At 42.6% G+C, this 14,792-nt stretch overlaps 1 protein-coding gene across 2 annotated transcripts; it reads left to right on the top strand.

Annotated features, from left to right (window-relative positions):
- Positions 1–438: 438 nt before the first annotated feature.
- Positions 439–14,776, top strand: LOC134467952 (polyserase-2-like). 2 transcript variants are annotated; one of them, XM_063221967.1, is made up of 15 exons: positions 439–494; positions 3,352–3,393; positions 3,982–4,104; positions 4,477–4,645; positions 4,946–5,220; positions 6,126–6,280; positions 7,586–7,829; positions 8,948–9,110; positions 9,239–9,507; positions 9,866–10,011; positions 10,176–10,380; positions 10,741–10,903; positions 11,518–11,786; positions 13,461–13,606; positions 14,239–14,776. In XM_063221967.1, the coding sequence occupies exons 1-15, from the start codon at positions 440–442 to the stop codon at positions 14,509–14,511; spliced, it is 2,697 nt and encodes an 898-aa protein (XP_063078037.1). In that variant the 5' UTR covers position 439; the 3' UTR covers positions 14,512–14,776. The 2 variants fall into 2 exon arrangements, with proteins under 2 accessions (XP_063078037.1, XP_063078038.1); XM_063221968.1 differs by lacking the exon at positions 3,352–3,393.
- The last annotated feature ends 16 nt before the right edge of the window (positions 14,777–14,792 follow it).

Below are 14,792 nucleotides of genomic sequence, written 5' to 3'. Positions count from 1 at the left end.
TAAACAGAACCATTTAAGGCACCTTTATGTTTTAGAGTGTACTACAGGTAAGCCTACGCAATTTGACATTTCTGAACTCAGCTTATATCACAAATAAATATACCACATTCTGGGTATTGTACACGTGGATGGAAATATTTTTGCAAGGTGTTGTATCTCAATGGCACTAGACTGCTGTCATCAGTGGTCCTTGTATTAGGCCCACCAATCCAAATAGAGGAGGGGTAGGCCAAAGGCTTTGGTGTGGCGTTAACCTTTCACTTCCTATACATTATTGGTAATTTCTGTTAAAGAGCATAGAGATTAATGACTGGAAATTGCTTTGAAAACTACACTGTCATGTTGACTGAAAGGGGCTTGGCCGATTGCAAGGCAAATATTCCATTATATATGCTATAGAGTGTTCCCAGCGCTCTCACAACTCTGTCACTGCTCCGCCATGGATACATCAAGACTATGGATCGCCGTAGTATTTCTCATCCCTGCACTCAACTGTGAGTTTTACTTTCTGAACTTTGATTGTTGGATCACAGACTATATATGTTCTGTCATTGATCAAGGGAAGCCTTTTGGCTTGAGGTATTGTGAGTTGAGGTGCTTAAAACAGAGTTGGAGTCTATCTACGGTATGGTTGAAATGTACTTGTACTGTACCTCAGAGGATTATCATGAAATATCGCTATCATTCTATCTGTAGTAGATTAAATAGAGCTACGTAAATAATCTTAAATAATGTAGACGTAGTTTAATACATGTACAAAGGTGAAAAAAAATGGTTCAGAATTTCACATTTTAAAAACCTGTTTATGATGAATGATGATGGCTATAACTATGACAACAACTGTATTGGTCCAGGACACGGCTTTGATTAAGTCGGCCTACCAGGCTGGATTCTATTGACTGGTTCATTTAACCACAATGTGGTATCTATTTCATGAGGGTTATCTATTACATACAGGACGAGGACAAACATTTTCATCATGTTTGCCAGACACATCACAGGATTTGTTGATGTGCCATTCAATAATTTTGAATACACCGTGCGCAGAGTCAATCTTTTCCACATTTGGCTGTCTTTGGCAATGGTAGCATTGCTTGTTCGCCAACTGAAAGTTTCCAGATTTAAGCCCCACTGTGCCTGATCCCATCGAAATGTCCTTGAGCAAGACATGTAACCAAGGCCGTAGTCAGGATTTTGAAATTAGAGAGATCCATGATGTGTGCGCATAGCACATGGAAAACTTTTACTACTAAAGGTAGAATATGTACTTTTTGTAGTTAATGTATGCCCACTCACAAATTTCATATTTCCTTGACCAAATGTCAAATTAAACATGAATACAAAAATGGAGATGAAAAAAATATATTTTCCCTAAAAATGTAGAGAGGTCCGGACCTCCCTGACCTTATAGCTGGCTACGGCCATGCATGTAACCCCAAATGGCTCCTGGTGGAAGATAGCACCACCAGCAGTCCACCAGCATGTGAATGTGTGATGTGAGGCTGACATTGTAAAGTCAGTGGTCAGTGGTTTGAATGCTCGAAGGAAGCTCTACAGTCTAGGAGCAGAAGCCAACTGAGCCTCTGACAGTAATGGCGTAAGAAGTGGAGACACCCTGAGTGGGTGCAGTTTGGGTGTGCTTCCCTCATTAGGGTTGCGGATGTGCTCTCTCACCACAATGAGCCTGGCACGTCTGCACAGCAAAAACTCAGTGTCAGTATATAACTCTTGAAGAGTGGAATTTAACTACATTTAGATTGGTCAGTGTACATTTTTCAGAGTTAATTCTACTCAATATTGTGTAAACATTGAGAGCTATAGTTCGGCAGTAGAACGTTAGTAAACCTCCCTCCCGAAGTCTCATACAGGGGTACATTTCTCGAAACCAAAGTTGCTTACTACATTAGCTACTTTGTTGTTTTCAATGAATTTTCCCATTGGCAACTACCGAAGTTGCGAACAGGCTAACAACATCTCTTGTAAAAAATGCACCCCAGCATAGTAGTGCTACCAGACTGGTCCTCAAGCTCAGCGGTATCATGATGTGCTTCCCATGCCGAAGTGAAGCGTTGACTGGAAGGTTGCAGGTTCGGGCCCCAAATGGCGAACTATAGTGCAGATGATCTCGGTTACATGAGCTTACTTACTTACTTGGTGGGGGGAGTAATCAACCAGTGCTCTCACCCATCCTCCTCCATGACTGAGGTACCCTGAGCATGGTACCGTCCCACCGCACTGCTCCCCATGGGGCGCCACTGAGGGCTGCCCCGTTGCACGGGTGAGGCATAAATGCAATTTCGTTGTGTGCAGTGTGCAGTGTTCACTTGTGTGCTGTGGAGTGCTGTGTCACAATGACAATGGGAGTTGGAGTTTCCCTATGGGCTTTCTACTCTGAAACATTGAAGCCCTATTTTTTACTGTGGGTCTTCTGGGTAGAGACTCAGAAGGCACAGGTTCGATTTCCTGTGGTGCAACTTTCAGAGGGAAACGTTTTGAATGTTTTTAAGCTCCAAGAAGAAGTCCTGTTGACTACAGAAATACTCTTAACATATAACATGACCTGAACAGATGATAATATTCACAGACACTTGAATGACTTGAGTTTTGCTGTGCTGTGGATACACTACAGTAGTCTACTACACAGTAAAAAAAAAAAATAGGGTGTAAAAATTCCAGAGTAAACTTTTATAACTCCAGTAGTATTTACAAAAGAGTCAAATCACTCCAACAGTGGAGTCAAAAGTCAGTGTAAAATTCTGCAAGTGGACAGTGTAATTGCAACTGAACAGCGAGATGATTTCTTCACACTTCAGTGTTGATATTCACACAATACTGAGTGGAATTGACTCTGACAATGTTACACTGACCATACAGTAAAATGTACACTATTTCTGAGTGAGACCAAATGTTATCTGAAATTGAGTTAATTTCAGCTCTTGAAGAGTGACATTGACACCACATTGTTTACTGTGTACAAGATGTCTGTTTTGGGCAGCTCAGCAATCCGAGCAGATGGCTCATGTGTCCTGTTAACATGTGCAGTTAGTTGGGTGCTTTCTGACATATTCAGGTGCTGAGGACTGGGGATTGACTGTTGAGAGGTTGTGTTTGTGTGTGTGTGTGTGTGTGTGTGTGTGTGTGTGTGTGTGTGTGTGTGTGTGTGTGTGTGTGTGTGTGTGTGTGTGTGTGTGTGTGTGTGTGTGTGTGTGTGTGTGTGTGCGCGTGCGTGCGTGCGTGCGTGCCTCTTCAGATGGGGTAAAGGAGGTTGAGATATTAAAATCGTCACAGGTGTGTACTGTTTCATACAAATCTTAATGAATATGCCTGCTAAGCTGTTTTTGTCCCCTGTAGGCTTTCCTCAAAGTGAAGATAGTATTGCCCGAAGTATTACAGGTCTGTATGTGTCTCAATAAGTGATATAGTAGTGAAATGTCTCATTTTGGAGTTTCGTTTGTTCAACAAAGATGCTTGTGCACACCTCTGTAGTTGGGCAGGTGCGTAGGAGATTATCACAGTGGGGTTGTCATTCAAGTGTAAAGAAATTCCGTACACTGTCCATTCCACTAACAAACTTTAATACAACGTTTCACGTTTCCGTCATCCGACCTTCTTCCGGTCGGATGACTGAATCCTTGTATTAAAGTTTGTTGGTGGAATGGAGAGTGTGTGAGATTTCTTTACACTTGGAGTTTTGTTTGTAAATGGGTATGTGGCATCGGGGTGGAGGGGAACGAGGAGGACATTTCCTCAGTATTGATTTTTAATCAGTATCATATAATTTCAAAATATGTAAAAACAAAATGAAGATACAAACAAAACTCTGTCATGTGGTCTAATGTTAATTTAATTCTGTTTTACTTTCAAGGTATCACCACTGATACCTAGATATACTATAAACAAAATCGAGATACTAACAAAACTCTGTCATGTGGTCTAATGTTAATTGAATTCTGTTTTATTATGTTCTGTTCCATTTTAAAGGTATGACCACTCCAGACAACACAAGTGACGATGGCAGTGGAACTAGCCCTCCTGATGTAGGCCCCACCCCCACTTCAGCTACATCCACCACCAGGCCAACAGGGACTATCACTACTGCAGAGAGTGAGCTATACATTTGCCTTTTATCTCATTTTACCTTTTACCATTTTCATCTAATTATGAAATTATGATTATATTTTTTTCTTAGCCTCGTGATGCGCATTGTTTGCCAGTGGAATGCTTTATTAGGCCCTAAATACTGTATATTGCAGATATGCTAGAGCAGTATCTTCCAAAACTGTGAACAAAACTGCAAATAGCAAAAAATAATGAAGCCACTGAACAAGAGAAATAATCCAGGGCATTTTCATGAACATTTACATTAATTGCTGGCATTCGAACAGCATACAGTCAGCAAAGCTAAACAGAACAACCAACAGTGAAAAAAAAACTTTAAAGGGCTGCTGTAACACATTTCTTTGATTTCACTGCCAGACTGTGGCCTAGCTCCTCTGAACAGCCGTGTAGTGGGAGGAGATGACGCCCCTCCTGGCAACTGGCCCTGGCAGGTGAGCCTCCACCATGAGTGGTATGGAAGCCATCTCTGTGGAGGGAGTCTCATCAACAACCAATGGGTACTCACGGCTGCCCATTGCATTGTTAGGTAAGCAGGGACTTTCCTTTTGTACTACACTGTAGAACATTGCAGCCAGTTAAACGTTAAAAAGTAAGTTGCCCTGTTGCATTAAAGTTTGTTAGTTAACTCAACTTGAGAAAGCCTCGAATTGGGTTAAGCCTCGAGTTAACGCCTATAAACTTGAGGTAGATCAACTTACCTTTTTATGTTCGACTGGCTCACAATGTTTTACAGTGTTTGTCAAATGTATTTTTTAATATATCTATATTTTTCATACACATATTAAGAGGAATTAAAAATCTGTCTGTTGTGTTTTGAATATTTCAGCGTGAATCCCACTGGGTGGTCTGTTTACCTGGGCATGCAGACCCAGAACACCACCGCTCCAAATCCACACCGAGTCAGACGCTCTCTGGAGTCGATCATTAAGCATCCGGACTACAGAGACAAGCCTTTTGCCAACGACATCGCTCTGATGAAGCTTGATAGGCCGGTTAACTTCACGTCCTACATCAGCCCCGTCTGCCTGCCCTCCAACAAGAGCAGCTTCCATAACGCTACCACCTGCTGGGCTACCGGCTGGGGCTCTGTGGGGCTCGGAGGTACTATTGCATTTTTAGCTGCAAAACTATTATATTTTAGCAGCAAAACTACTAATATTAGTTTATTACTAAGTAAATATTCATGAAAAGATCAAATTTGGCAATATGCCGCACAGTTTCAATGAGCAGCATAAGCAATACCTACTCTGGTCACCATCTTACACAGTGCACCTTTAATGTATCCCAGTGGTTCCCAACCTTTTTTTTGGCTCTGGACCCCATTTTGACATCCCAAATTTCTGGGGACCCCCAGTACTTATCTCAAAATCAAGTAAAAGTAAACAGTACTTAAAATGCATGTCCAAAAAAGAAGGAAAAGTAGAGGCACTCTGAGATTTGAGAAAAATATTAAAAAGCCTTTAATTTAACATGGCAATGCTGTTTAAAAACACATGGGCCTACGCGTTGTGGCCATATTGGCCTTCATCAGGGCATGCCCAGACTCATTACATTAGGGGTGCATTCCAATATGTGACCTTGCATCCTCCACTTGTGCTTGTGGCCTCACATTTTGCTGATGCCCCACCTCCGTGGAGAAAACAATGTCGTTTCCCCGCTGTCAGCCTAGCCACAACAATTTTTGTGGTATTGTTCTTCATTCACCATCCAGTTTGCAAATGAGAAAAGGACTGTACAACTGAGCTTTTGCAAGACATTGAAATATAATGCTGTTGTCATGGTGTCATCATGACGTATTACTTCCTGGTACAAGGCCACAAGCACAAGTGGAGGACGCAAGTTCACATATTGGAACACAACCTAGCAGTAAAATGATCCCAAGAAGTAGTTCGAAATTAAGAATGATCATGGTCACAAACCTCTCCTCTGCAATGTCGCCCCTACAGGATCTAGATTTGTTTTTTTGTTTACAATATGAATGTAATCATACTGTCTTCTCCTTCCAGATCCTCTTCCAGATCCTGGGACGCTGCAGGAAGTGGAGCTGCAGGTGGTGGGAAACAACGAGTGCACCTGCAAAGTTAAAGAAACTCGTTTGGGTGACGTCGTTCTGCCTACTATGATCTGTGCCGGTGGAAAGAAGGGGAAAGCTGTGTGCCATGTAAGCCAACTTCTTATGAAGACAGAACTTCAGAGGAAAACAATTTTGCATTTAAAAGAGTCGCATCAATAGAGCAACATGTAGGCTATATACCTTTTCTTGTTATGACTGATCTGTGCTGGTGAGAAGAAGGGTAAAGCTTTAAGTCATGTGAGCAATGTCTAAATGTGTTCACCCATTTTAGCAAAAGGGACCTACAAAAAACGCCTGCTAAATGCCTAAGCCCCTTTTGGGGAAAAGGTGCCCTCAGCCTATAAAAACCTAAATAGGCCTACCTCTCAGCCTCTGAAGCACATACAAACTTGAAATCAGTTGCACTGAAAAGCTAAACTACCCTCATATTTCATTCATTAGAATGTGTTCATTCAGCTTTAACATTTTTTATTTTATAAATCTCAAGTCTCTTGAGCCTGAATACTGCGTCTACTGCATGTTGCTCCAGGGGCCTGGGTCAATGCAGCGTACGCAGCATCCAGCATCAACACATTAATCAAGTTGATCAACATTAAGGGGTGCGCTTTGGCGCAGCGTGTTTTGCCCCACATATGGGCTTGCATGCCCAGAGGCACCCAAGTTCGAATCTGGCCTGGGTCATTTCCTAACCCAGATGTGGCAAACTCAGGCCCGGGGGCCACATGCGGCCCCCTGAGCCATTTCATGTGGCCCCCAGAGCCTTTACAAGAAAGACAACTTTTAAATCCAAATTCAAACGGTTACTCAACATTCTTAATATGCTATCTAAAACAAATGTCTTGAGAATTTAAGATTAAGCAAAGACATAGGCTTCAACTAAATACATTTAATTACAATGTGCAGGAATATCATTGCTGCCAAGTTACTGTACGTCAGCGTACACTATGTTTTATTATTGACACGGGCAAGTTGTCTGTGGCATCCGGCCCTTCGGTCAATATTCTAAACCCAATGCGGCCCTCTGGGCCAAAATAATTTCCCACCCCTGTCCTAACCCTACCCCATCTCTCTCCCCACACTCACTTCCTGCCAGTCTTCACTATCCTATTGACCCAGTCGGTTCCTCTGGCCTGCCCATGAAACTGCATTTTTTTCCCCCTCCAAATGCTCCACCCGTGGTCCAGCGGTGCCAATCACTGCGCAGTCATTAGGCATATTAATGAGCCACTACATACAGCGGGTGGGGCAACCGTGGGGGAAAACAAGCAATTTCAAGGGCGGGCCCAGAGTTGCCAACTGGGTCTATCAGAAATAAAGGTCCATAAAATGTCCAAAAACAACAAAACAACAACATGTCCATCTTCTACTCTTCTTGTCTCTCTGTGTGACCAGGGAGATTCTGGAGGTCCTCTGCAGTGTAAACAGGGCTCCAAGTGGGTGCAGTCGGGGATCACCAACTTTGGGGTCCCGTGTGGCACAGGCGAAGCTCCAGATGTCTACGCTCGCGTGTCTGCATTCCAGACATGGATCATGAAGAACGTAGGAGAGGGACCAGGACTTGGCCTTGTGACATTCAACTCCAGTGGCATCGACACAGACAGCAGCTTCATTTGCCCCACTAAGACCAGCAGAGAAAGTACGTAGATATATTCAAACATCCAGTCATCTATTTCAAACTGTTTTGATAATTTCTTGTTGAATTGTCCATTTTTTGTGCCCCCTTTGTTTTGGTTTCCCAAGTGCCTCTATCAACTTGGGTTGGCATTTATCAAATCTGTCCTGATATGACCTCACGTCCTGTTTGGCAACTTTGCAGTGAGTTTTGGTTTGGCTGTGGATAAATTGTTCGGCTTGGTTAGGAGATCTCCTGAACCAAACGGTTCCAAGAGCCTTTGCAAGCTTTGATTGTCCTATCTCACACTGCCTGTTTGGTAGCTTTCAAAAAGTCATAGAATGCGCGCACATCAGTAGTACACGTGCTGGATCAAACAAAAGATCACTGAAAGGAAAATATAGGTCATATATAGGTCATATAATATAGGACACTGTTCGATGCTCCTAGACAAAGTTAAATGGCACAACGTCGGCACCTATATTTTCCTCTCTGTTTTGTTAGCTTCACAGCTGAATTTGATTTGTTGTAATGGCAAATCAGATACAGAGCTGTCATACGGTAGATACCACTATTCTCGTTCTTCTCATTTATCTCTGTGCTCGAGAAGATCTTGGAAATGGACAACTAGCCATCTTAGATATACAGTACCTGTAGGCAGGACTGTAGTCAAGACCACCTTTGTAGAGTCCAAGACAAGTCCAAGACCAGAATAGTCAAGTCCGAGACGAGTCCGAGTCAAAATAATTTAGAGTCCGAGACAAGACCGAGTCCAACAACATTCGAGTCCAAGTCAAGTCAGAGTCACATGTCGGTCAGTGTTAAACGATGAAAAGGATGACTGTCAATTATGAGAATGTTTGAAGGTAACCTATATGCCATGGATGTGAAGACAAACTTTTATGTTGTTGGATTTCAAGCTCCACTCTATTTTGCTTAGAGCATTGGCTATCATAAATTCTAAAGACAGACCCGGTCGAGTCCAAAAGCTTAATTTGGCAAGACCAGTGTCCAAGTCCAAGACAAGTCCGAGTCCAATTGATAGCGAGTCCAAGACAAGTCCAAGTCCATAAAAAAATGGACTTGAGTAGGATGAATGGTGAATATCCCCTGTTTACTAATCGTGCTGATTTCTCCTCTAGTTTGTGGCACGGCTCCACTGCACAGCAGGATAGTCGGTGGGCAGGACGCCCCACCAGGTAGCTGGCCCTGGCAGGTCAGTCTTCAGAGACCGTTTGGTCACGTGTGTGGAGGGTCCCTCATCAACAACGAGTGGGTGCTGACCGCTGCTCACTGTTTCGACAGGTATTGGTATTTTCCTCAACACTCTACTTTTAGTATTCATTATTTATCATGCTGTCCTGCAGGGCTTAAAGGAACAATCCAGCTCATTTCCAGAAATTCTCATCTTTCTTTTTCCTATCCCCCAACAGCCCTGATCCATATCAGTGGACTGCCAGTTTGGGACGACAGAATTTGCATGAATCAAACCCAAATGAAGTGACAAGCACATTGTCCGAGATCATTTTGAACCAACGTTATGATCCGTCCACCCATGACAATGACATTGCTCTGGTTCGGCTGACCAATCCTGTGGCCTTCAACAACTACATCAGGCCTGTGTGTCTGGCAGCCAGTGGCAGCATCTTCAACGAGGGGTCAGACCACTGGATCACTGGCTGGGGAGCCATCAGAGAAGGAGGTGACTTAATCATTCTTAATCATGATGTTCTTTGTTCTACAGGCTACATGCTGTGTTTGCAATGCCAGATTAAAGCACAGGCAAAATATGGCTGCAGCCGGGGGTGGGGGGGCACCTTCCAGGGTCTATGTAGTTGTGCACAATGTGAATATGAAATTTGCCCTCCAGGGGTCACCACAGCAACTTGTAGCCTAGATGCCCTGGGTCATCTTAATGCAACATGTTACCAATTGTCTTTTAAATTCCACCAATAAATAGATGACTCTTTATTTAACCCTTTGGCTGCTGACCACCTCTCTCCTCTCCCCTGATCTATTCTGCCCTCCTCTCTCCTCTCCCCTGACCTTTGCTCCTTTAGAGTCTCTTCCATACCCAGGGGAACTCCAGGAAGTAGAGGTTCCTGTCGTGGGGAACACACAGTGTGATGACCTTCTGGCAAATACCCAAATCACACAAAACATGATTTGTGCCGGCTATCCTGAGGGAGGAAAAGACTCTTGCCAGGTAGCCTAGTCTTGACATTTCAAATACGAAAGTCCTGAAAATCTTGAAACATCCTGCAGTACTGAGTTCTGAAAGTCCTGAACATACGGAGGTCCTGAAATCCTGAAAGGCCCTGAAAGCTTATCAATGTTGCACTTGTTGACTAATATTTTTTTATTTCATAGGGCGACTCTGGTGGTCCAATGGTGTACCAACAGGATGCGGTCTGGGTCCAGTCAGGGGTGGTGAGCTTTGGTTATGGATGTGCCAGGCCCAAGTTACCCGGAGTCTACTCAAGGGTGTCTCGTTATCAAGACTGGATCAATCTATGGATCACAAGTGACCCGCCAGGATTTGTTCACGTCGAGACTGCACAGAAGAGTGCAGATAGTATGAAATATTCAAACAACTCTGTGCCTAAAATAATGGGAATTTTGAAAGTAAATTTACTTTACACATGAAGAGTTCAGATGCAAAACCCCCTAAGTGCCTTTTCAGAAAATAATCTTAATTCATTTTTATTTAATACAAAGCTATCAAAATTGCATACTTTTTTATTTTATTTATGTAATATAACTATTTATATGTATTATCAAGTATATGAATGTAAACCAAACCAACAACGGTGTTCTCTAAACATATAGAAGTGCAGGTCTTCAGAAATGGAGTTAGGGGGTTTTGCATCTGAACTCTTCACATACTCAAAAATTGGTCACCTGTAATGACGTTTGGCACTTGTTTCTCCTCTAGTTTGTGGCATGGCTCCTCTGAACGGCAGGATAGTTGGGGGGGAGGACGCCCCACCAGGTAGCTGGCCCTGGCAGGTCAGCCTCCAGGAACAGTTTGGTCACGTGTGTGGAGGGTCCCTCATCAACAAGGAGTGGGTGCTGTCTGCTGCTCACTGTTTCTTCAGGTAGGCCATAATTTCATAGTTTCATCTATTCAGTACATTTTTGGTATTATATTGTTCCGTTGTTTTGGCATAACATTGTAATATATAGTGATGTTCAGGAGCATTTTTAGGGCCCTGAGCATGCTCACCTCAAAAATTCTCCTCACAAACAACTATGGGGTTTAAAGGTGCACTGTGTAAGATTGTGGTCAGAGCAGGTATTGCAACTATGAGGTTTAAATATATTTAGTAACCTACGTCTTTGGCAATAAGACTTAAAATGGATCTCTAGGCCTACAGTGCTTCTACTTGGCACTTAATTGTCGGTTACACTTCACTTGACGCCAGCGTCATGCGTTGGTATGACATAACCGTCGTAATAGTGTCAAACGAGTGTCATGACAGTCATGGTGGGCGAGTCATTAACATGATGTCAATGTCATCGACGTTTTATGAAAAGTTGACATTGTTAGAGCTGTCTTTACCATAAGTAAACTTAAATGTCACTTAAAAGTCATAAAATGTTTATGACACTGACCTAATGACTGTGTTAAGACACTGTTATGTCATACTTAAGACACCTGCGTCAAGTACAGTGTTACCTAATTGTCTATGTATGTCCACTCCCCCAACAGTGATGACCCAAGTGGATGGAACATCAGTTTGGGTCGACAGTCTTTGCACGGTTCAAACCCACATGAAGTGACAAGAACGGTGGCCGAGGTCATTTTACACCCCGGTTATGATCCGTCTTCCAATGACAATGACATGGCTTTGCTTCGGCTGAGCAATCCTGTGACCTTCAACAACTACATCAGACCCGTGTGTCTGGCAGCCAGTGGCAGCATCTTCCACCAGGGATCAGACAACTGGGTCACTGGCTGGGGTGCCATCAGTGAAGGAGGTGATATTCTTAATCATGATGTTCTTTGTTAACAGGCAGTGTTGCCAGATGTGTCTGATCAAATCCCGCCCAAAAGGTTCTCAAAAACAGCCAAATGTGCAAAATTCCGCCCAACGTCAACAAATTGCATTGGCTTCTATGGGCCCAAAACGGCAGAAAAAAACGCCAAATGGACCATTTTTCCCGTTTTTACCCGCAGATGGCCATCCCAAGTAGCCCTATCAATCTGGCAACACTGTCTACACGCTGTAAATACATACTATACACTCGCCTCCAAAAGAGTTGTCGCCTATCCATCTGTTTGGAATAACTGCTAATAACCTGACTTTCAATTAATCACTTGGCTTCAGAAGTCACTCATATGAAAGCTACAACCCTCCCGAATGAAAATGTATGCACAAAACTAAATTTCATGCACTAAAGACAGATTGACCCTTTATTGAACACAGACAGGGCAGATTTTCACAAGACAAAAGTTTTGTCGCCTATGGAACATAATGTGAAAATGAGCAGATAAGTCTCTGCAAAACACTTCAAAATCGCAGATTGGGAGTCATACTTAATCACTGAATCACTCTCACCTCTCCAGAAAATCGACTTTGGCCTTAGGTGTATGTTTAGGGTCATTGTAATCATGGAAAGCAACACAATGAAAATTAATGGAGTTCAATGAGAGATGGGGACATATTCGCTATTCGTAGAGCAATACATGTTTAACTTCATGATTTAATCAATGACAAAAGCCCTCAAACACCTGCAGCATGCATGCAGCTCCTCATAAAAGCTGTATCTGTACCATGTTTCACTTTAGGCACCATTTCTCTTTATTCATATTCTTCATCTCCAACACCATATAGTTCTGATGCTATCAGTTCTAAAATGGTTGATCTTGGGATCTTGATTTCAGAGTATGAGTCCCATTAGCCTTCATTTTTGTCAGAATTAGGCCTGACATACTCTTGGCTGGCTTTTTTGAGACAGGACAGTGGGAGAGACTTCTTTGTTGTTAAATGTGAAGAATTTGGAAAAAATACATGGTGCCTAAAGTCAAACATGGGAGGGATACAGCTCTTATGTGGAGCTGCATGCATGCTGCTGGTGTGTGAGGGCTTTTATCATTGATTACATCATGAAGTTAAAAATGTATTGCTCTACAAATAGCAAATATGTCACCATCTCTCATTGAACTCCATTGATTTTCATTGTGTTGCTTTCCATGATTACAATGACCCAAAACATACAGCTAAGGCCAAAGTTGATTTTCTGGAGAGGTGTGAGTGAATCAGTGATTAAATATGACACCCGATCTGCGTATTTGAAGTGTTTTGAAGTGACTTATCTGCTCATTTTCACATTATGTTCGATAGGCGACAAAACTTTTGTCTTGTCAAAATCTGCCCTGTCTGTGTTCATTAAAGGGTCAATCTTTCTTTGGTGCATACAATTTATTTTTGTACATACATTTTCATTCGAGAGGGTTGTAGCTTTCATATGAGTGAGTTCTGAAGCCAAGTGATTAATTGAAAGTCAGGTTTTTAGCTGTTATTCCAAACAGATGGGTAGGCGACAACTCTTTTGGAGGCGAGTGTATGTGCACATCCACAATGCAATGTGTTAGCATTCATATTTTAACTTCTTTGACTGCTGCCTCTCCCCTGACCTTTGCTCCTTTAGAGTCTCTTCCATACCCAGGGGAACTCCAGGAAGTAGAGGTTCCTGTCGTGGAGAACGAGGAGTGTGGCGACCTTCTGGCATTTAACCAAATCACACAAAACATGATTTGTGCTGGATATCTTGAGGGCGGAAAAGACTCCTGCCAGGTAGTCCTGAAATATGAAACATATGTGTTTGTTTTTTATTGTTAAACTTTCCCTTTAAGAAGAATTTGAGTGACTACAGCACGGTAGGATAAGTTTTAAGTTAGTTGCAAGGGCAACAGTGCTAACCCTATGCTGCAACATCAACTTCTAGTTCCTGAAATATGAAATACGAACGCCCTGAAAAACTTGAAAAAATCCTGAAATAAACCAGTTTTAAAATATAAGTCCTTAAAAAAACATACCAATGTTGCACTTGTTGGTTACATGCTGCCATTCCAACATACAGACATTTCGACATTGACGTTCAATTGTCGGAATGGTGACATTTTTTAAAGAAATGAAATGTCCCGTCATTCCGACTTTCCTTTTTTCTTTTGTCGGAATGAACATACCACCATTCCGACACGCTATTTCAGCACCACATGTGTGGACAGCTCCCTATGCAATAATAGGGCTGCACCTGCTGCAAATGCCCGAGAGAGACATTCTAACACGCGAATCAAGCCAGAATGACCGCACCCACTCAGAAATGTACTGATGATAAGGGGTGATGGCTCGTTGTGTAGCCAACATTTCATTTGCCAGTGTAAAACTATTTGGTTTGTGTTAACTAATATTGTTTTATTTCATAGGGTGACTCTGGTGGGCCAATGGTGTACCGCCAGGATACTCTCTGGGTCCAGTCTGGGGTGGTGAGCTTTGGTTATGGCTGTGCCAGACCTAACTTACCCGGAGTCTACTCCAGGGTGTCCAGTTATGAAGATTGGATCAGATATCACATCCGCAGTGACCCACCAGGATTCATCGAGGTCGTCACGCCTACTAAACTTCCTCCAAATAGTGGATCTAAAACCACAGTTTGCCTGTTCATCCTCCTTACTTCTCTCATCTCCTTCCTTTTTTGATTGAAGACAAATCGTTGTCTGACACTTGACTAAACCTCATCTGACTAAAACCTTCTAGGGTGCATTTCTCGACGTCGTTGCTAACTAAGTTAGCAATTATTTGGTTGCAATGGAAATTTCCATTGGGAGCCAAGTAAGTTGCTAACTGATTAGCATTGATGCTTTCGAGAAACGGGGTCCTGGACTAGGATGTATGAATGTGTCTACATGGTTTTGAGTTATTGTTCAATATTATATTAAGACTGTGATCTGCCTGGAAATATTCTACAATAAATATGACA

Source organism: Engraulis encrasicolus, chromosome 17 (genome assembly GCF_034702125.1).
Source record: "Engraulis encrasicolus isolate BLACKSEA-1 chromosome 17, IST_EnEncr_1.0, whole genome shotgun sequence".
Classification (NCBI taxonomy): Eukaryota; Metazoa; Chordata; class Actinopteri; order Clupeiformes; family Engraulidae; genus Engraulis; species Engraulis encrasicolus.
This window is presented reverse-complemented; position numbering and strand designations above follow the sequence as displayed.

Excerpts from the sequence above, each read along its gene's own strand:
- LOC134467952 (XM_063221967.1), top strand. The coding sequence starts at position 440 with ATGGATACATCAAGACTATGGATCGCCGTAGTATTTCTCATCCCTGCA. Across the intron at positions 5,221-6,125 it reads GGGCTCTGTGGGGCTCGGAG|ATCCTCTTCCAGATCCTGGG; the intron begins GTACTATTGCAT and ends TTCTCCTTCCAG. Across the intron at positions 13,607-14,238 it reads GCGGAAAAGACTCCTGCCAG|GGTGACTCTGGTGGGCCAAT; the intron begins GTAGTCCTGAAA and ends TTTATTTCATAG.